Consider the following 20,363-nt stretch of genomic DNA (forward strand, 5'->3'; position numbering starts at 1 on the left):
TCCCTGTTTTCACCCAATCAGTTTGTCACTCCCCTGTCAGCAGTCACCAACCTATCAGTTCGGTTCTGTCAGTCACTTCCCTGCCTCTGATTAGTTCCACCTGTTTTCCTGTAATTAGTTTTTACTCAATTCACCTGCTCACTCCCCTACTTATACCTGCCTCTGTCTCCTGCACTCGGCCAGATCAATGTCTTTTGAGCTTTTTAGTGAGTCTAGTCCAGCATTCCCCGTTCTGTTTGTTTGCCTGTTGACCTGACCCAATTTGCGTTTTTGACCTCTGTGCCAGCCTGATCCTGTTTTTCCTGCCTGATTTTTGCCTGCTTATCCACATACCAGTCTCAGCTAGTTTTTGGATTTTTTGAGTTTGTGTTGTCCCTGCCTGTTTTTTCCTGTCCGCCTGTGTACCGACTTGGAACTGTTATTTGACCACTGAGCCTGCATATTCCCTGACTGAACAGTTTGAGCTTTATTAAAGCCTTCTTATTGTCACCCTCTTGTCTGACTGAATACTGGGTCCTGAATCAGTCTCTCGTTCTTGACAGTCTGGGTTACCAAGGAAAAGCTCCAGAGGCCTGCAGGTTCAAAACGCGGCTGCTCACATTTTAACCAAAACTGGGAAATATGAGCAAATTACTCCTTGACTGGTGGCCTTGTCCGGTTTGAGCAAACTTTAGGGTCCTGCTGCTCACTTACAAGGTTCTAAATAGTCTGCCGCCTTTCTAGCTCTCCCACCATCTGCATCTACACGTTCCTCCCTGCTCTCCGATCTTAGGGCACCGATCTTCTAAAAGTTCCTAAAGCTAAAAGGAAAACGGTAGGGAAGCACTTTATACATAAAGTTGTTATTATTATTGTTATCATTATTGTTAGTAGTAGTAGTAGTAGTAGTGGTATAATTATTAGTAGTATTATTGTTTTTATTATCATGAGTTCTTTGCAGGACTTTTTCCACTATTTGTTAAAGATTTGAATGTACTTCTGCTTGCAATATTTTTAGGCATGACACTTTCTTGTACTACATAACTCAAATGAGTTTGAATTGTTAAGGACAAGCAAAAGCAGCAAAGATGTAAAGAAAAACTTGTAGAAGCCTTCAGAATTATGAATCAAGACATGTTTGGAAGTTTAACCATCCAAACAATGTTTTAACAGCTTGTTGAGAAAAAAGTAGAAAGAAATGAGGGGTGGTTTAAAACTTTTGCTCAGTGTTGTAAGTATTTAATGGATTACTGAACAGGTTTAAAGAAATGCAAATAATAAATATAAAACAAGCATTCACGTACGTGTATGGTCGCAGGACTCTGAAGTAGTCTGGAGCTGCTGCGCTGCTTTTCACGGTCTTCAGTAATTTGATACCGCTGTGGGACACCGACAACACCTGCACACCTGTCCCTACACTACCCTGCAGTCAGACAGGCGCACGCATCCGCAAACAACAGCTTATTCGATTGAAACATCACACATCACATTTATTCTCTGTTCTATGGCAATAATATCCTCCAACAACGTCCCGTCTAACTCACCGAGGCAGGAAAGAGCCGGGAGAAGTAAATTTCCCAGGTCTCCCTGGCTGCTGTCACGATCGTTTTCTTCACGTGCTCCTGCACCGGATCCATGTTCTGCTCAACGCCGTGTTTGGCTGTCATTCACAGGAACAGACACGCAGACTCATCAACGTCACGGAGTTGTGCTCATTAGAGCGACGCGAGTCGTAAAAAAAATAAGCACAGGAATAAGAGACAGGACTACCGAAAAGGGCTTTCATTTTCTGCCTTTCATCCCGGGTGATGCGAACACACGCCTCTGACAGGGTGTCATTCACTATCTGGAGGAAAAGAATAAAGGAGAGAGGAGGAATATTTCCCTCGAATCTCCCTGTTCTTTTTCACTTATCAGGAGAGCGCGTGCGGGCTGAAAAGAGACACCGTGAAACGAATAAAGGAAGATAAAGATGTACCTGTTTGAAAATCAGATCGAGCAACACAGGGTTGTTGAAGCTGTCTTTGGGATAAAACACCTGAGAGACAAAACAGTTATCTATCTGAGAGCTGTTTTCACTGTACAACATTTGAATTTGCAGAGATACAGAGCAGGGGATTTAAAGTCATGGTAACAAGAAAGTACACCCTTTCTAAATTGTAGGCTTTTACGCTGCAGGAAATGCAGCCATATTAAAATTATTTCAATTTGTACACAAGATAGAACAGCGGTGCTGGGAAAACTAAGTACACCAATACTGTTTGCATAATATTTAAAGGTTTCTGCGGTTTACTGCTCTATGGCTTACAGGTGTGTGTTAACACAATGAGAAGATGATAAGGCATCAGCGTAGACCTTAGAGAAGCCCTTGTTGCCACACATCAGTCTGGAAAGTTATTAGACCGTTTCCAAGCAGTCTGAAGTCCATCATTCTCCAGAGGGAAAGATTATTCACAAGTGAAAACCATACAGGAAAGTTGCCAGTCGTCCCCGTGGCAGAGATGGATAAGGTCAGAGCGTGAAATGCTCAGAGAAATTTCAGAAATCTCAAGGGTTTTGTCTCGGCTGGCAACTTAAATGTTACAGTCCATGAAGGTTTAATCCAAAAAGAAAGAAAAAAACTGCACAGGTATGGCTTGCTTGGAAGAATAGATACGAGAAAGTCTCTTCTCATTAAAGACCACTTCTGGAGCATCTGTGTGGAACACCAGAGTGTTTTATGTTCATTTTTACATTTTAAATTCATCCACAGCAACGTAAGAAACTGATCAAGTCGTACAAAAAAACACTTTAAGTTAATTTTGCTAAGGAGGGTCTACAATCTACTGTATCAGGAGGTGAATCTAGTTTGTTTCCTCCTTTTTGGCTACAATACGGTGTGGAATGTGTTGTGTGTTTCGGTACAGCTTCTGGGACCTTTTCTTTTTACCATGACTGTGTACTATTGTGCACACTTTATATCGGCCTGAGCGCTAACCTCCTTTCTGAGATACAGCCTCCAGGGCACGTTGGTGTAGGTGTAATGCTCCTCGTTGGTGCTCTGATGATGAAGCTGCGTCTGGATGGTCTCTTTCTCCACGGGGAGCTCTCGGGATACTGCAACAAACACGTATAATGACCGGCACGTAAAACACCAACACGGCGACAAAGTCAGTGGCTGTTTTTAATATTTCTTTGACCTCTTTAGGATGAACTAAAACTCAAACGCCTTCATTCAGATGCTGTTCGCAGCTGCTCCCTCCTGTTTTTCTCCGTTCCTGATCTTATCTGAAAGGGGCCGTTTATAACCAATTAACTCACCCAGATTAACACTAAATGTCAAAATGAACATGAATATGCATGTAGGTACAGAAAATATCAGCGAGGGGGGATTTCCAAGAGCTAAAATGTCCAGGAAAAGGTCAAGGCACCAGGTAGAAAACAAGCATACAAATAACTGTAGCCTTCAAAAGAACGAGTATAACAATAAATCACTGAGAGAGAGAGAAATTGAAAGAAGTGAGAAAAAAAAACGCCTGACCACCATTCGTCTCCAGGCAGAAACATACCCGATGAGCCGAGGCCCTGCTTATATCTGGCATAGAAATTTGTTTTTACAATGCACAGCTTGGAGTACAGCAGCTTCGCTTTAGTAAGACCTCAAATATTTTCAATGAAATGGAATCGTATATACACAAGATGTTTCCAAGTGAGCAAAACACAAGTCTACGACTTTTAATTTATGCAAAATGTTTCAAAACAGCCTCAACAGGTACCAGCTAAAAAAGTAATCTTTTCAGATATCACAGCCCTTATGACAGAAATTTCAATACAAGACCACAAACTAATATTACTTGGTGACTTAACCAGGGAAGCTGGGGAGGTCTTTACTCTCACGGTGCCTTATTATAGCTTTTCATGTCCTCTGCTCCCTTCTGCACTTGATTAAAATGGCACAGATTCATGCTGCTGGTCAGCCTTCTTTCATGTCTCTGGGAAACAAGTGTTGCAATAAAATACAGGAGTCATTAAAAAAAGGAAAGGCAGAAAAGCTTGCTTTTTGGGAAACACTACTGCATATTTCATGTAGCATTAAGGACGGAGGGACGGGGACGCATATGTTCAATTTGAAAGATTTGTCTTTGATGTTCATGCCATGTCCCTAGTCCCATTTCCTCTGAGCAATAAACATAGGTGCATCCTAAATTACATAAAATCAAAGATATATTTATTCATAATAATTATCATGACTTTGTCCATTTTAATTTCCACAGGGGTTGCTGAAAAAAATCTCCACTGCTCTTGCCTTTCAAGCAGTTTTCATTGGGATCTGAAATCATAATCAGCTTGAATCCGTCATTCTTTCCACATTACCATCACAGCCCTGCTTATGAAGATTATGTGGCCTGTATGGAGAAGATTTCAAAATATTCTTCTGAGTGCCACTAGAAGGAGCCCAAGTACCACCAATAGGATCAGCTCTACACTTTCAGAACTACAGGCTAAAGTCACATTGACAGCCAGAATAGATCAATGTCTGGCTTTTGACCTTTGATGTTAGATTTTGGAAAAAATAAAACTTTTAAACTCTTACCAGTTTACTTTATCTCCGAATCTGTGAGCAGAAATTTTAATAAATGACTGAAAAATATCAGTTTTTAAGGTAAGCACATACCCAGGTACTATACCAGGTTTGGTTTAATAACAGGTGTGAGCAGAAATTTTTTTGGATTTGCTTTAATACAATATGGAGCGAGAAATGAGAGACATTAGAGTGAAACTCACAAATTACCCTCTAAAACTGACTCTTGTCATCTTTAAATCAATTCAAGGCTACAAAATGCATCTAAACTAAGTAAGTGAAGTGTTGCTGTCATGTTGAAGCTTAAAACTATTTATTTTTGTGAGAAAGAGAAATGAATAAAAGCGTACAAACTGACCCAACCTTCTCTATAACGTGTAAAATGAGTCTAGGTTTTAGCAGCTGTGGTTACCTGGAGGAGGTTTAGGCAGAGGGCGACCCGGGGACCTCGTCTTTGTGCTTTTGGTGAGTTTCAAGCCTGACTCTTTCACCGCAGACGCAGACGGTGACGGGCCAACGGGACGTCTGGGCTGCACGGAAAATCCGTATTTCCACCATGTGGATGTTAATGTGGCATGGTGAGCAGCTTGTAGAAATCTGTCACTGCTTGTTTCAGGCAGGTTTGTGTTTACCTGTGGAGCAGGAGGATTATCCATCTGGGGTTTGAGGATCTGTAAAGCCTCATCACGAGGCGTTTGCTTCTTGTTGAACTTCCCATCTGGTCTCCTTAACAAAATGGAAGATCACAATTTTAATACCTCAAGGATTTGTCTACCAAAAAATAACTATATAACACAGCGACTCCGCATTCACCAGCAGCTCCGGTAAAGATGCATTAAAGTCCTTTAAGTGAATTAATCTTTTAGTGAGAAGAATTGTTCTAGCAGCATGGACATTTTACAGAAATCCAATTAATTCGGTGAAGAAAAATCCCAAACTAATAAATGAATATTTTGTGAAATCATGTCACACTATTAGTTGTACCGCCGCTGGCCATAGGTTTCTTTGTCCATTTTGCACAATTTCATCCAAGTTGTTCAGAGTTCTAGGTGCTCTCCGATGCACTTCTCTTCTCACCCCACAGCTTTTTTTTATGCCATATAGTTCTGCAGACTGGGCGGCAATAAAGTCTAAGATTGTCCCCAGGACCACTGGAGAGAAGTGTCCCACAGCATGACAGATCCCCCACCATACTTAGCAAGAGCTGCTCCTCCTTTTTCACACCAAACTTACCGACAAGGTCTGATCTAATCAAAGCAAACCCCCTCTAGTGTTTAACAAACTCCCCACGTTTATTCTTTTAACGGTAAAGCATTGCAAGCAAACCTCCGTGATAACCAAATGGTTGGGGGTCCCAAACTAGAATCGAGAATCTTTTACCACGGTAACACATGGTGACATTTCCTTTGAGACAGACACCGGCTTAGGTTGCACACAGATAACATGACACACAGACGTAATATGTACAGGAGTGCTTTTTTTGTTTTTTACATTAAAGCATGCAAGTTTGTAACAGAGTCCAAGAAGTCTGACATCAGTCCCTTTGCGAACGATATGAACCGACAAGACGTTACATCACTTAATCCATCCTTCAATGAATTTCAAGTCATGAAGCAATTTTTGTGCAGTGATCTTAAGGCTTTCTTTACAGACATGTGCAATCCGACATTCCTGAGAATAAGAGTGTGCCAACAGGCAATAACCTTAGTGCGATTGTAACCAAACTTCTCAGCAGGGTTCGATAGTCTTCATAGCTCTTGGAAAGTAGCTGTTTCTGAGTTTATTAGTTCTGGATTGGATGCACCTGATGGCAGCGGGTCAAACAGCGCATGGCCCGGGTGGGTGGCATCAGTGGAGACGCGTCTGGCCCTTCTCTGGACTCGAGCTGCATAAACTGAATCCAAATCCCGTAGACGCCATCCCACAATCCCCTGTGCTGTTCTCACCACCCCCGCTAAGTCCTTCCTCGCCTGTACTGTGCAGCTCCTATACCACACAGTTATGCTGAGACACGAAATTGTTTCTATAACAGCTCTGTAAACGATTTTTTTTGCAGTTTAGTGCAAAACTCTGGATGAAGTTCTGGAGCATTTTCTCCTTTATTATCCTGAAAACTGTGTTTAGTGTCAAGATAAACTTGGGACCTTGTCCAGCCTTGTTTTCTAGAGAGTTTTTTTTTTAGACTGTTATTTCTGCTCTGGCTGTAGATATAAAAATGTTAGGTGAGTTGCTATTTTCTTGGAGATGTGTCATCTCATACTCGTACCCCATTATCAACTTCAAAAAGGAAGTATAAATAAAAAGAAATGCTTCAGTTAGGTTTGTTTTACAGGAATTGTTGCTGGTAAGTGTTGCAGAATGTGCAAATAAATGCACATGCTGTCCATTAGTAAATGTCTTATTGTCTGGGATGGACTGCAAATAAAACCATCTTCACAAACAGAAAACTCTGGGCTTATAAAATCTCTGCCTTTTCCTTCACTAAGTGTGTGAGTGTGTGTGTAAAAACCAACCTTTTGTCAGCTGGTAGTGGGTCTACAGGTGGCGACGGGGAGTTATATCTTCGGATGATTTCTTTAAAGTAACAGTCATTGAAATGCAATTTAGTCCCATTTTCAAGTCCAAATACCGACTCAAGTGTTAAGAAATGCAAGAGCTGCGGAGAATACATAACGAATCATCTACCAGCATCAATCTGTAAAAAATGACTGTTTGAAGGAGTCACCTTGAATGTCTTGGCTGGGGACGATGTGATCTGTAGCCTTAGACGAATACTTCACAACTTCTCCGGCAGGGGGTGGAGGAGACGTCACCACTGGGGCTGAAACAGACAAAAAACCAGCCAAAGAAACACAGATGATTCTCTGTTGTGCTTGGATCGCTTCAACGTGAATTTTAGCTGAAAAGATCTGCTCATACCAAATTTCCTGGCCGGTTCCTTGTTGATGGGGATGCCCGGAGCTTTTCTCCTAGAAACGCTGTCCACGCCTGACTGAGTCTGAAAAACCCAGAGAAACCACTGAGGGGGTCTACTCAAGTGATGGGAGTATTGAGTTGGAGGAGTGGGCAAAAGATTAACAAGCACATGAGAACAACTTACAGCGCCTTGCAAAAGTACTCATACCCCTTGGATTTTTCCCATTTTATTGGAATTTTATGTGATATTAAACCAAAAGTAGCAGATTTGAATGTCAAAAAGTACGTGCAACAAAAAAATCAAAAGTGTGTGGTGTCCGTTTGTGATCAGTCCCGATACACTGCAAAAATGGAACTAAAAATAAGTCAAATTTTCTTGAAATGAGTGTATTTGTCCTTGATTTGAGCACGTAAAAAAGATGATTTGCCAATGGAATGAGATTTTTGCACTTAAAATAAGAACAACTCATCTTCATCGTCTTATTTAGAGGGCAGAATACCTAATTATCTTATTTTAGGAGTCAAAATACTCATTCCATTGGCAGACAATCTTATTTACCTGCTCAAATCAAGGACAAATACACTAATTTCAAGAAAATTTCACATTTTTTTAGTTCCATTTTTGCAGTGTACCTCTAAATAAATGCATATCGACCGACTGCCTTCAGAAGTAATCTGGTCAGTAAAAAGAGGCCATCTGTGTGTAATTTCATGTCACAATAGATGCAGTTGTTCTATGAAGCTGAGGGAGATTGAGATTTGGTTGAGAACATTAAGGAGATCAGGTATGAAACTGACAGGCCAACCAAGCACGCTCTTAATTCAGAGAAGCAGCCATGAGATCCAGCTTACTCTGGTGGAGCTGCAGAGATCCACCACTCAGGTGAAAGTACTGTATCTTTCAATGAAACAGAACTATTACTCGTGCGCCCCAAAATTAGGCTTTAAAGGACAAATATCAAGAGGAAATCTAGTATATAGTCTGCTACAAGCATCATCCTCACGATAAAATATGATGATAGCATCATGCTGCGAGGAGGGTTTTCTTTTCCAGTAAAAGAAAAGCTGGTCACAGTTGATGAGAAGATGGTTGGAGCTAAATACAGGAGAGTCCCTAAAGAAAACCTCTTAGAGGCTGCGAAAGATCGGAGACTCAAGCTCACCTTCCATAAGGACGGCAATCCTAAACACTCAGCCAGGGCTACAACCGATAGGCTTATATCAAAGCATATCCGTATCTCAGGTTGGCCTAGTCAAAGTCCAGACTTGCATCCAATCAAGAATCTGTGGCAAGACTTGATACGTTATCTAAACAGATGCTCCTCATCAAATCTGACTGAGCTTGACTCATTTCACAGAGTAATGTGCAAAGTTTGTAAACGTGACAAAAAAAAGAAAAGTTCAAAGGGTGTAAATAGTTTCGCTAGGCGCTGTAAAAAACCCCAGAAAAATACCCAATCAGAGCAGAGTTTCTGCAATGAACAAAAGCCCTTTCTTCAGATAGGAACATGGATTTTCCTCCCTGCAGCCTCAGATAAAGGATCCATTCGAACAACAAAAAGCTGCATCTCATTTTCAGCGCATAAACACCGCAATATGTCAGCAGAAACCGACGCCTCCCATGTGTCAGAGCCTCTGACCTGTGCAGCAGGTTTAAATGCTGGTGGTGCGTGCTCGGCTTTGGAGGAGCTCAGCTGAGGGTCACGGCGGGTAGGCCGAAGCTGCCGCTGGGCCTGAGGCTCAGTCGGGGGATCAGCAGGGGGCTGAGTGCTTGCCTGTGATAGACTCTGATCCTGCTGAGCAGAAGGAGGATGAGGGGTGGGCGGGAACGCTGCTGCTGCGTAGGGAGTCGGAGTGAAGTTAGCGTAGGGGCTCGGCGGGATGTTCGCATATGGACTTGGAGGTATGACAGCGTACGGGCTGGTGAAAGCGTGCGAGCTAGGGTGGTGATGGGGCACGGGACTCATGGGAGGGCTCGTGATGGGGGAGGTCGGGGGGCTCGACAGAGGGCTGCCGACCATGGCCATGGCTTGCATGGTCATCTGCTGCGCCTGGGAAACAAGAAAATGACGCATGAAATCAAATGGCAGAAGCGGCAGTGGCACAGATAAACAGACGAGGATCCAAACGGGGGAGTTACCATGATGACGGCCTGCTGGTTCACGATCGCCTGCTGCTGCTGGGCCAAAACAGCCTGCTGGTCTCCTGGAGGAGAAGCACAGCAAGTAAACAGGATGGAGGCACGGAAATTCATGCTTGGCTGTTTCGTGTGTTTGTGTTTTGACGCTTTCCTCGTCACGTCTGATACAAACCAGGTGTTACAGGTGCCACAGCGGCGACAGGAGGCGACATCACGCCTCCCACAGGAAGGACTCTCACAGCTGCGGACATGAGCGCACACAAGCAGCCAACTTCTGTCAGATTTGATGTTTGCTCATTGAGCTCAGAAAAAAATAATAATCAAGCTGGCAAAGTGGGAACATGGGAATATTTAGCATGGATGTCTGTTCATTACAGACCTCCCGGAGGTGGGTGGCCGGAGGACTGCCCCTGCTGTTGCCACTTCCCACCAACTCCCCCGGCCCCCTTCATCCTGCCCGACAGTCCAGCAGCTGATTCTACTTCCTGAGAAAAGAGAAAAAGCTTTAAATGTGCAAAACGAAGCAAAAAGATGCACTGTTTTCATAATTTGTCATGTTTTTACTGTCTCACTTTCATGGCAACATATTTTATTTTTTAGAGTTATGTGTATATTTGTGTTTGTGGGGCTCTGATCATACGCAAGGATACTATGCACTGCCAAAAAAGACGTGCTTTTGATCATCATTGCAATAAACATGAAAGAATATCCAGCAAAAATGTTTAAGTCCACATCTTTCATTCGCATTAGCCACTGGCCATAGGCTGGTTGAGGACCCACGTTTATCTTTTAGAATCAAAGTCAGCTTTATCGGAGAAGAGGAGCGGGGACAGAACACACCCTTGGGGGGCGCCATTGCTGATTTTGTTAAAAACTGTAATTTCCAGGATTCCCACATTTGATCATGGAAGATCTCCAGAATTTTCTTTCCAGGCTCAGCTTTAAAAAATAAAATATCTGACTTAATTTCTATTCTTAGAATATAAAATAGTAAAGTTTACCAACCATGTTTGTGAGATACTTCAACATTAAATATAACCTGCAAAATCAGAAACTGGAAGGATGGAAGAAAAGAAGGAAGGACACTAAAAAGGAAAGGTGGTGGGGCAGAAGAAAGGTAAAACAGAAGGAAAGAGAGGAAAAACAGACACAGAAAAGAAAGGAAGTTTGTAATAAAAAAATAAAGGAAGGGTGCTAGTGTGCAAGGTAGGAAGGGAAACACAAAGGAGAAAGGAGTGAATGACACAGAAGTAAAGGAAGAAGGAAGGAAATAAAGCAACGAAGGAAAGAGGTAGTAGAGAAGGAAAGAAAGAAAGTATTATAGAACGTACAAATGGAGGGTTGGATACAAGGAAGGAAAGATGGAGGCCACAAGGAAAAAAGATAGGGTACAAGAAAGAAAGGAAGAAAAGAGGGACATAAGGGAGTGAAGTGGGAAGCAAGGACACAAGGAAGAAATTAGGAAAGTAGGACAGAAGCAGGAAGGATGAATGGCACGGGAGGTCACTAAATCTGGGCAATTGTATAGAGGCATGGGTCTGAAACCGTTAAAATCCAAAGAGGCCTTTTTGCCCTCGCTTCAACTTAATAAGACCCATTTAGAGAGGGAAAGGTTAAAAAAAGATTACGGTACTTTTATTTTTTTCTAAATACTGTGAGAAATGTGTTATCATTTATTAAGAAGCACCATTTAATTTATTTCTTTAGGTTTTAAAATTAAGCAAAAAGATAAAAAACGTTTTAAAAAAAAGGATGGATATATTTTTTTCTACTGAATATTTACATTTGTGGGGGAAATTGTGTTAAAAAAGCCCAACCTAATGACACTAAAAATCTTTTTCTTCAATTATTATTACTCGTACTTTTAGTGTAATCCTGATATCTAATGCCATATTACATAGGAAGTCTGTATTCAGTAACATGGATTTTTTTTTTGCCCACTTAATATTGTTAAATTAAGGGTTTTAAAGTTGTAAAATCTTAGGGTGAGATTATATTAATCTATTTGAAAGCTTTTTAAACATCTTTACGAAGGTTGCCAACACATTTGTCACCATCTGTATATTTATTTATCGACTAAACTAATATTTTTTATGCATCATAGTATTTTCCAATGGCTTGTGCCTTCCAGGAACCAGTAACTGACCCATAAATCCTAAGTGGAGTAAGTGCTCCTTTGTAGGCCGTGTCTCATTAAATAGTAAGCTCTTCATTTGCCAAAGAGTCAGTTGCTCGTAAACAGATCTCCACGTTGTCCGGGGTGGGAAATCATCGTGGCCACTCGAGGGCTGTGACAGTTACAGTAACTGAGTAACGTAATAGGCCGACGGGCCGGAGAGGCCTGTAGAACACATCTGATACATGCTAATTCCTGTCAGCCACATCCGATAGCGGGGCTAACATCCACCGCATCCCCGTCTCAGCCGGGCCGAGAGCGGTCCGGTGCGCTCGGCTTTCACAGAAAACTTTTGTCCCAGCCATCAGATAACGAAAAACTGTTTTTTTGCAACGCTGAGCAGGGGAGCTTTAATGTTTGTGATGGAGATCATCACTGTCCAAAGGCATGATTTGCTTGGGTTTTATTTTACATTTTTGTATCTTGATATTTTTTTTCCTGAATGTCTTACTGTAACAACCAAAACACTAGTTTAAAAAAAAAAAAAAACATCCACACCTTTTAATGCAAATGTGCAACTACTAAACAAGACATGTTTCCTACCGATTAAAGTTACACCAGACTTTGCAAAAGTGTCAGTACAGTCCCCATTTTTCTATGCTATATGACAGCAAATTACACAGAAGAGGACATTGAAGAAGCTGTGCATTAAATCCAGTTTCTAGCAACGTTTTGCACATACTATTTGCTTTATTTCTGCAATGGATTCAAGAAGCACATTGCAGGCCTAAATAATCCCAACGAGGCGAGCAGATGCGAGTGAAATGCATCGCGTCACGCCCGTCCTCTCTCCAGCATTAAACACAGCAGGGGAAGAGGAGGTCAGCGTTGTCTTGATTTAGGTTTATATTTATTCAGCTTTGGACTTTTCTTGAATCACCCACTAGCCAATCAGCTCAGTCTCCTCAGTCACCAGTCAAGTAGCTTCAAGTATCTTTTTTGAAACCAGTTCCTGTGTGCTCAGCCAGCTGGACTCTTCCAATAAAAGTTGCTCGTGTCTGCGTGCTGCACAAGCCTGCCTGTTTCCCCGTGAGTTACAGCCGCTCGCTCTGCCCGTTCTGCCCGTTCTGGTTTTTCCTCGGTCCACATCGCCTGTTCTGGTCTGTCCCTGCCTTCATCAACTGGTTTAGCCGGTAACTGCCTGCATCTCCTGGTCAGTTTGGTTCTGCCATTCACTCTACCTGCATCTTCTGGTCTCCTTCTCGTCTCTGCCTGCCTTCACCATCAGCCGTTACTCATCTGTTAAATCTGGTTCTGCTAACCATTTATAAAGCATAACTCTGTGTCCGCCAGAGGTGTCAAGTAACGAAGTATTTGTACTTCGTTACTGTACTTAAGTACACTTTTTAGCTATCTATACTTTACTCCATTACTTATTTTTCTTCCTACTTCTTACTTCTACTCATTACATTTTCACACAAGTATCTGTACTTTCTATTCCTTCCATTTTTAAAACAAACGTTACTCGTTACTCTTGGCTTCAGTTTAAAATTTATAAATATTTATTTCATGTAATGTGCGCCATCCAATGCAGATCACTCACACATTTATGTTCTGGCACTTCTGCAGGCTTGAACCTCTGTTTGGAATTGAATTCCAATAAAGTTTGAGAGAGAACATGCTCCTTGAGTGACTTTGTCTTTGACTAATGGGTTAATGATTATGTTGTGTCTTGGGCCACATGTAGAACTAATCAGTGTTTAAATTAAGCTTTCAATTCGTTTAGTGGCATTTTTTAAAGGTTACTTTATACTTTTATACTTTAAGTAGTTTTTGGAGCACATACTTCTTCACTTTTACTTGAGTAAAGAGGTCAAGTACATACTTCTACTTTTACCAGAGTGTTTTTAAACTGCAGTATCTATACTTCTACTTAAGTAACAAATGTGTGTACTTTTGACACCACTGGTGTCCGCCTGCATTGATTACTACAAGAGCAACATAAGAACACTTAAACCGACTTTATTATGAGTATTTTACAAAAACAAACTGGCCACGCTAAAACTGAAGTTCATATAACACATAGTCCACCATGGAAAATGTCAGTTTTTTTCAGTTTATTTTGGTAATTATAGTTTATTAAATTTTTATTTAAATAGTTAAAACTTGATAAAATGTATCCTTGCAATGCTGCATTCCTCGATCAGAACGAATGTCTGACTGGTTGAAAATTGTAAATGCTTCAGGATCCAAAACAGAGTTTGTCTAAATATGCTCGTCCAGCATAGTGTTTACTACAGCGGAAATATATTCCTAAAACGTTAATCTTTGTTTTAGCCCTCTTTCTTTAAGCTGTTGCTCGCCATCTATTTTCGGCCCATATGACCAATTCTCCCATATTTGCTGTTGTTGTGTTTTACATGGAAAAACAAATATGTGGGCAGACTTTTGCCAATATGCTTAAAATATTCATTTATATCCGCTGAACTGTGGTATCTTTGTTATTTCTCCTACATTACATTAACTAAATGCCTACAGTTCAAATTTAAACATGCCTGCTAAGTTGTTTGTTGACTGAACCGCTTTTTTTTGTGTTCGGTTTTGTATTTGTGCCATAAAAGTCAGAGCTGAAGCAAAAAAAAAAAACAAACAAACCAACAGAAACATTCATTGAAAGGAGTCAAATGAAGGAGTCAGAGTAAAAAAAAGAAAAAAAGAAGCCGACATCTGAAGGAAAACTTTGGTACAACTTCAAGAAAATTCCAAATCATATTGATAAAGAATACTTTAAAAGATTTAGAAATAGTCAAACCGCAAGGTGGCTAATCTTATAAGGATATTAGTGATGATTCAAGTCATACGTATATAGTCAAGCCCACTTTTACAATATGTTCTTTTGCACTAATACAGGCAGTCCTAGCCCTGGCTAACATACATTTCTCCACTCGATGCGTTCTCATTAGAAAAAGGGAATTGTAGGTGACCTATCTGCTCCCTGGGAGGGATAACTTATCAATTTCCAGCTGAACGATTGGTCTGGATAATTGTTTTTATCTGATGTTGCTGGAAAAATTAAGCTATCTATTGAAAAATTACACACAGTTTTGATTGTGTCATTAAGTAGCCTTTTCTTTTTCAAGTCTTCTCTGAGTTGTGGAGCTCTTAAGAGCTTTACAGTTAGTGACAGTAAGTAGTTGATGGTGAGGTCTCCTCTCATGTGGTAAATAGTGTCAGAATGATTGAGTTATGTAACCTACTCCAGCTCCGTCAGACAGTACAGGGTCAAACAGGCTGTCGAGATAACGATCCATCCCTCTCTGAGGCTCTAAATCTGCGGGGAGCGAAGAGGAGGTCTGTGTTTATCGCTCCCGTCATAGTCAGGCGGAGGAGCTTGTGTGTTTGCCTCCATAACTCACCTTGGCTGAGGCGATCTGAGCCGGATATGGCTGAAGGAATGACGTCATCGCTCATGTCAAATCCGCCACCCAACAGGCTTCTGTCAAACAGTATAACAGGGAACGTCTTTATAAGATCATAAATCAAGCAGTGGTAGAAGAAGTTGATGCAGCATACCTGCAGGTGGACGGTTTTTAGGCAAATACACACTTAAAATGAAGATTCTATCAGTCTGTTGGTTCTTTTTGGTTGACACTTGATAAAAGTCACCCTCGTTAAGCTCTTCTACTGATCTAAAGTAACGTTAGTGTACGGTTTCCGTCCGATTGTTTGCTTCCACGGCAGCTCACATGTCAGATCAGTTTATTCAGCCAATCTGTGCCTGCGTATTGCTCTGCTGCCTCTCACCTGTGTTCTGCTCTGGTTAATAGGCCGTGGGCCAGAATCTGTAGGACGCTTCCTTAAGAAGTTTCGTATGAACTGTCAGGGGGCAACTTTCTTCCACCAGGATAAGTTGCTACACATAGCAGTGATCTCAAAACACCAATGTTCCCACGTTTTCGCTTGCACATTAATAAGTTATAGCCGATAAAAAATCTAAACTGTGGCGCTCCGGTCCAAGAGGTCACGTGATTCGATTTTTGCTGCTCAGCCAATCAGATCGCTGTATTGTCAGCTGTGCGCGTTCATCAGTTCATCATGGCTGCGCTCGTAAGATGTTTGTATGCATTTGTTTCCAGATGAAGAAAGCCCAATAATAGCATTTTCTGGCGCCAGCTGGCAGAGATCTTGATGGCAAGAAAAAAATAAATAGCCCAGACCATCTGTCCATCCATCCATCCATCCATCCATCCATTTTCTAACAGGCTTATCCCCGCTGGGTTTGCGAGGTGCTGGTGCCGAGCTCCAGCTGTCAATGGGTGAGACGCGTTGTATAAACTCGTTGTGCCAAACGAGTTATCCCCTTCGGAATTTGTAGAATTTTGTATTGTATTTTTGAAATCAATAAAAGTTTTAACCTCCAGCTTTGTGAAGTCTAAATATTTTAAACATCACATTCTAGTAAAATGAAATTTATTTTTTTTAAACTCCTAATACGTTGTTCTATTTTTAAAAGAGACATATCTCGTTTTCTTAATACGGTTAATATCTCGATAAGGTTCTTGGTTGAATTAAAATCTTATTAAATCTGATAATTTTGGCTGTGCCTTTATTCAGTGTTCATTTGATCACACGTGAAATCCGCTTTATATAATCTATTCATGCGGGTTTAGCTACCAAAAAAGAAAAAAAGAGAACCAGCAGACAGCTGTGATGGACTTAGGAAGGTGGATTTTGGTTTCAGCAGACAGACATTCGACAATCTAATAACATAAAGCTAATATTTTCGTGACACATCTGGAAATGACCGTTTTCTTTCTCATAACGTATTATACTGGATGGATGGATGAACGATAATGTAACGACACCATTGCTATATTTCGTTAAGAAAAGTAAAACATCCTCATTTCCACGCCTAATAGGTTGGAAATGAGGCGGAGTTGACTAGATTCATTCTTCCAGCTGAATGCGCTCTTGGCGCAGGGAATACAAATTCTGGCGGGGATAAGTCGTTTGGCACAACGACACCTGTGCTATCCTAGCGCAGCAGGTCTTGGTGATATCACAGTAAATTGGGCAAAAGTCTGGACTATTTCTGCCCTGCGATGGACTGGTGACCTGTCCAGTTTATACAACGCCTCTCGCCCATTGACAGCTGGAGATAGGGACCGGCACCTCGCGAACGCAGGGATAAGCGTGTTAGAAAATGAATGGATGGATGGATGGATGAATGGATGGATGGATGGATGAATGGATGGATGGTCTGGGCTATTTATTTTTTTCTTGCCATCAAGATCTCTGCCAGGTGGCGCCACAAAATGCTATTATTGGGCTTTCTTCGTCTGGAAACAGACACAACAGAAACAACCATCTTACGGGCGCAGCCATGATGAACCCGTTGAACTCGCTCAGCTGACAATACAGCGATCGGATTGGCTGAGCAGCAAAAATCGAATCACGTGACCTCTTGGACCGGAGCGCCACAGTTTAGATTTTTTATCGGCTATAACTTCTTAATGTGCAAGTGAAAACGTGGGAACATTGGTGTTTTGAGATCACTGCTATGTGTAGCAACTTATCCCGGTGCAAGAAAGTTGCCCCCTGACAGTTCATACGAAAAGTCACCGTACAGATTCTGGCCCACGGCCTATAAACCCCCACCAGCCACAGGCACCTTGCCAGATTATTGATAGCAGTTTTTTATCAATCTTTGACCGCCGAGGTTCAGGCCTCTATAAGCCGAGAAGCTGATTCATCATCGAAGAAGTTAGTGACACTCTTTGAGTAAGGTTACCTCACCTGTCGTCTCTTTAGGAGCTCCTGAACACTTGTGTGACCAGAATGTGGCTCCCACCAATTCCTACTTAAAGATTTCTTAATTTTTTACTCTTTGGCCGCATGTACGAGATTTACATCCAGCAGATTGTATTATAACTCTTACATAACCTAAACAAGTATAAAATGCAGCTTTCAAACTATGATTGGATTGGGTTTCATTTAAGAATCAGCTATTAAAATAGCTTGACACAATGTGAACAAGAAATTGCCTAACCTAATAAATGGCATATTGGAGTCTTTTACTCCAATATGGAGAGAATTTGGCTAACATTTTGCACACGGTGGAGGTTTCAGACAGGAATCCTGTTTAAGGTCATTTTTACAGTACCTCAAACAGATTTAATTTGCATCTATGACTAGACCCCTTAAAGCCTTTATGGCTTTTGAGCCAATCAGAGGTGGACTTTCCATGTGCCCCGTCACGCTGCCACAGACCATCACACTACTGCCACCGTGTTTGCCTGTCAGTCTGATCTTAGCGTTACACCTAAAATGCTTCATTTTGCTTTTGTCAATCCACAGAATTTGTTTCCTTGTCTTAGGGATCGTCAAGAGAAAAACGTCTTTATCCTGACGACCTGTTTGAACTCTATGTTGTTGTGAGGCCATAACGTTTAACCTTTGTAACACGCCAGCCGTGGATGACCTAAGTTTGAAGAGGGCGAGTTTAAGGTATCTTAAATAAGAGCGTGAGAAGTCTATCATTTTCCAACTGAAAAGAATGATGGACTTCAAACTGTTTGGAACTGGCCTCAAAATAACGTACAGATTGATTGGCACCAACAATTGCTGTGTTAAGGATATTTCTCAAGACTTTCCATTTGGTATTGTGTTAACACACATCTTTACACTCCAGAAGAGTAAACTACCATAACTCCTACTTTTATAGACGTGATCCAGCCTGCTAACGATTAATTAATAAAACACCTTGGAATAGCAGCACTAAGCGGCTACTTTCCCCTCTAACAACTACCAACATTTGCTTGTTGGTAGTACAAAGTGTTGTTTGAACTACAAAAGTAATAAAAATGAAGAATCAATATGACAGGGACTTGGAAAAGATGTATAGAAAGAATCAAACATAAACATATGCAGGAACAAAATAGATTATCGGTGTTCATTATTTTGATGTTCTTTCATATATTGTTTAAGAGACTCTAAGATGCTATATATGGAAGCCTATTAGTTTTAGTAACAAACTATTCCAATATTTACAGGACTTGACCAAGAACACAAGTAGAGGTAGAGGAGCAGCTCTCCTAAAAATAGCTTTTATCCCACAGTTTTTCCCCACCAGCATAACAAAGCTATCATCTGAACAGCTGGCGGACATCATAAAACCTCTCTTTGAAACCTGTCTTTGTTGTCTCACATGCTGGCGTTGGGCCGAACTCTGGCCGGCTCCAGAGCAGAGATGATGAAGTAGCTGCTGTGCTTGGGGAAGTCAGCGGGAAGCTCCAGGTCTGACATCAAGTCCAGAACGTAGTCTGAGCCCTCGAGTTCGACCCACTGAGCCGGCTCCTTCAGCACTACCGACCAGCCCCGGCGGCCGTCCTGCACGCCTCTACACAGTCACACACACACACACACACACACACACATTACATGCGGCATTTCCACCCAGACTTTTTACCATTTTTCCCCCTTTTCGCCTGTGTTTACATTACCTGTGTTGTAAGATGCTTTTGGCCATCTCCTCTCCTGTTGTCCAGGAATGCAGCGGGCATAGGAAAGAAGTCCCTGGAGGGGAATAGCAACAGCTTTAGGTCTATTCATTCAAATAAATCGGAAAGCTTTTTTTCAGGCAACTACCTAAAAACAGAAGCTGGTTACACCGGCATCATTCTCAAAACCATCACAGAACTTGAAATAGGCACAAACAGAGAAAGCAAACCGGGGGGAGGGGGGCGGGGGTGGAATCAGGTGTTTATTTCTCAGGGGACTTGCCAAAAGATTAGAGGACAGATTAGGTGGAGAAGAGGAGGAAATGAGAGAGAAAGATGCCTGAATGACCATCATAGACTGGGCTCAGGTAAAAATATAAAGTAGGTTAGTGATGTAGTTCAGAGGTAAGGTTGGGTCAGCATGAAGGACTCAAAAACATGTTAAAAAAAATTACTTCCAGTTGTCAACCCCTTGGCTGTGTAAGTTTGAGTGACTTTTCTCACCATCTATGCAGTGTACGTGCAGAACAGTGTTGGCTTTCTTGCGATTGGCGGTCCACTCCAGCAGACAGGGTGGGTACGTCCGGGCGTACTCAGGCCCGATGCTGAGGCGCTGCAGAGCCTGAAGCAGACGGTTCTGACACACACAGTCGTAGCCTTCTGGGCCGTAGTCCGACACAAATCTACAAAAGTAAAAACTTGAAAATGAACTGTTGCAAACATCTTCCGTGTGCAGCAGAATAACTTTAGATCAGATGGACAGCACTTTACAGAGGTATTTATGACCGTTGTTCTTCATCATATCAATATATATTACATCACAACTAAGACTTCAGTGTGATCGTTGTGGATAAAATAACACAAAGGAGCGCACAATTGTGATTATCATTTTTTTAATAAAAATGTTAAAAGTGTGGCATGCATTTATATTTACCCCCAGCTGTCGCTGCAATTAAACTTTTGAGTTTTTTGGGTATGTCTCTACCAGCTTTGCACATCTAGAAACGGACATTTTTAACCATTCTTCTCTGCAACATAGCTCAAGCCCTGGCACACTGAAAGGGCTTGAATTTCAAATTAAACTTGGGTCCAGACTTTGACTAGGCCATGCAAACACATCCGAATGTTTCTAAAGCATTCAATCGTAGCTCT

The 20,363-nt window shown here is 41.6% G+C and overlaps 1 protein-coding gene across 1 annotated transcript in view; it reads right to left on the minus strand.

Annotated features, from left to right (window-relative positions):
- The window catches only part of myo15ab (myosin XVAb), a 73,268-nt gene that overhangs the window by 27,451 nt on the left and 25,454 nt on the right, over positions 1 to 20,363 (minus strand). The window contains exons 29-47 of the mRNA XM_021308562.2: positions 19,716 to 19,894; positions 19,215 to 19,287; positions 18,920 to 19,111; positions 15,129 to 15,208; positions 14,970 to 15,043; positions 9,976 to 10,081; positions 9,769 to 9,837; positions 9,597 to 9,661; positions 9,097 to 9,507; positions 7,460 to 7,538; positions 7,266 to 7,361; positions 7,054 to 7,114; positions 5,173 to 5,266; positions 4,953 to 5,070; positions 2,957 to 3,075; positions 1,958 to 2,017; positions 1,750 to 1,825; positions 1,524 to 1,639; positions 1,284 to 1,402 (exon numbers count right to left, since the gene is read on the minus strand). Of these exons, the coding sequence (XP_021164237.2) occupies positions 1,284 to 1,402; positions 1,524 to 1,639; positions 1,750 to 1,825; positions 1,958 to 2,017; positions 2,957 to 3,075; positions 4,953 to 5,070; positions 5,173 to 5,266; positions 7,054 to 7,114; positions 7,266 to 7,361; positions 7,460 to 7,538; positions 9,097 to 9,507; positions 9,597 to 9,661; positions 9,769 to 9,837; positions 9,976 to 10,081; positions 14,970 to 15,043; positions 15,129 to 15,208; positions 18,920 to 19,111; positions 19,215 to 19,287; positions 19,716 to 19,894 (2,187 nt within the window). The remainder of the gene's footprint in view (positions 1 to 1,283; positions 1,403 to 1,523; positions 1,640 to 1,749; positions 1,826 to 1,957; positions 2,018 to 2,956; positions 3,076 to 4,952; positions 5,071 to 5,172; positions 5,267 to 7,053; positions 7,115 to 7,265; positions 7,362 to 7,459; positions 7,539 to 9,096; positions 9,508 to 9,596; positions 9,662 to 9,768; positions 9,838 to 9,975; positions 10,082 to 14,969; positions 15,044 to 15,128; positions 15,209 to 18,919; positions 19,112 to 19,214; positions 19,288 to 19,715; positions 19,895 to 20,363) is intronic.

This window comes from Fundulus heteroclitus, chromosome 5 (genome assembly GCF_011125445.2).
Source record: "Fundulus heteroclitus isolate FHET01 chromosome 5, MU-UCD_Fhet_4.1, whole genome shotgun sequence".
Lineage (NCBI taxonomy): Eukaryota > Metazoa > Chordata > Actinopteri > Cyprinodontiformes > Fundulidae > Fundulus > Fundulus heteroclitus.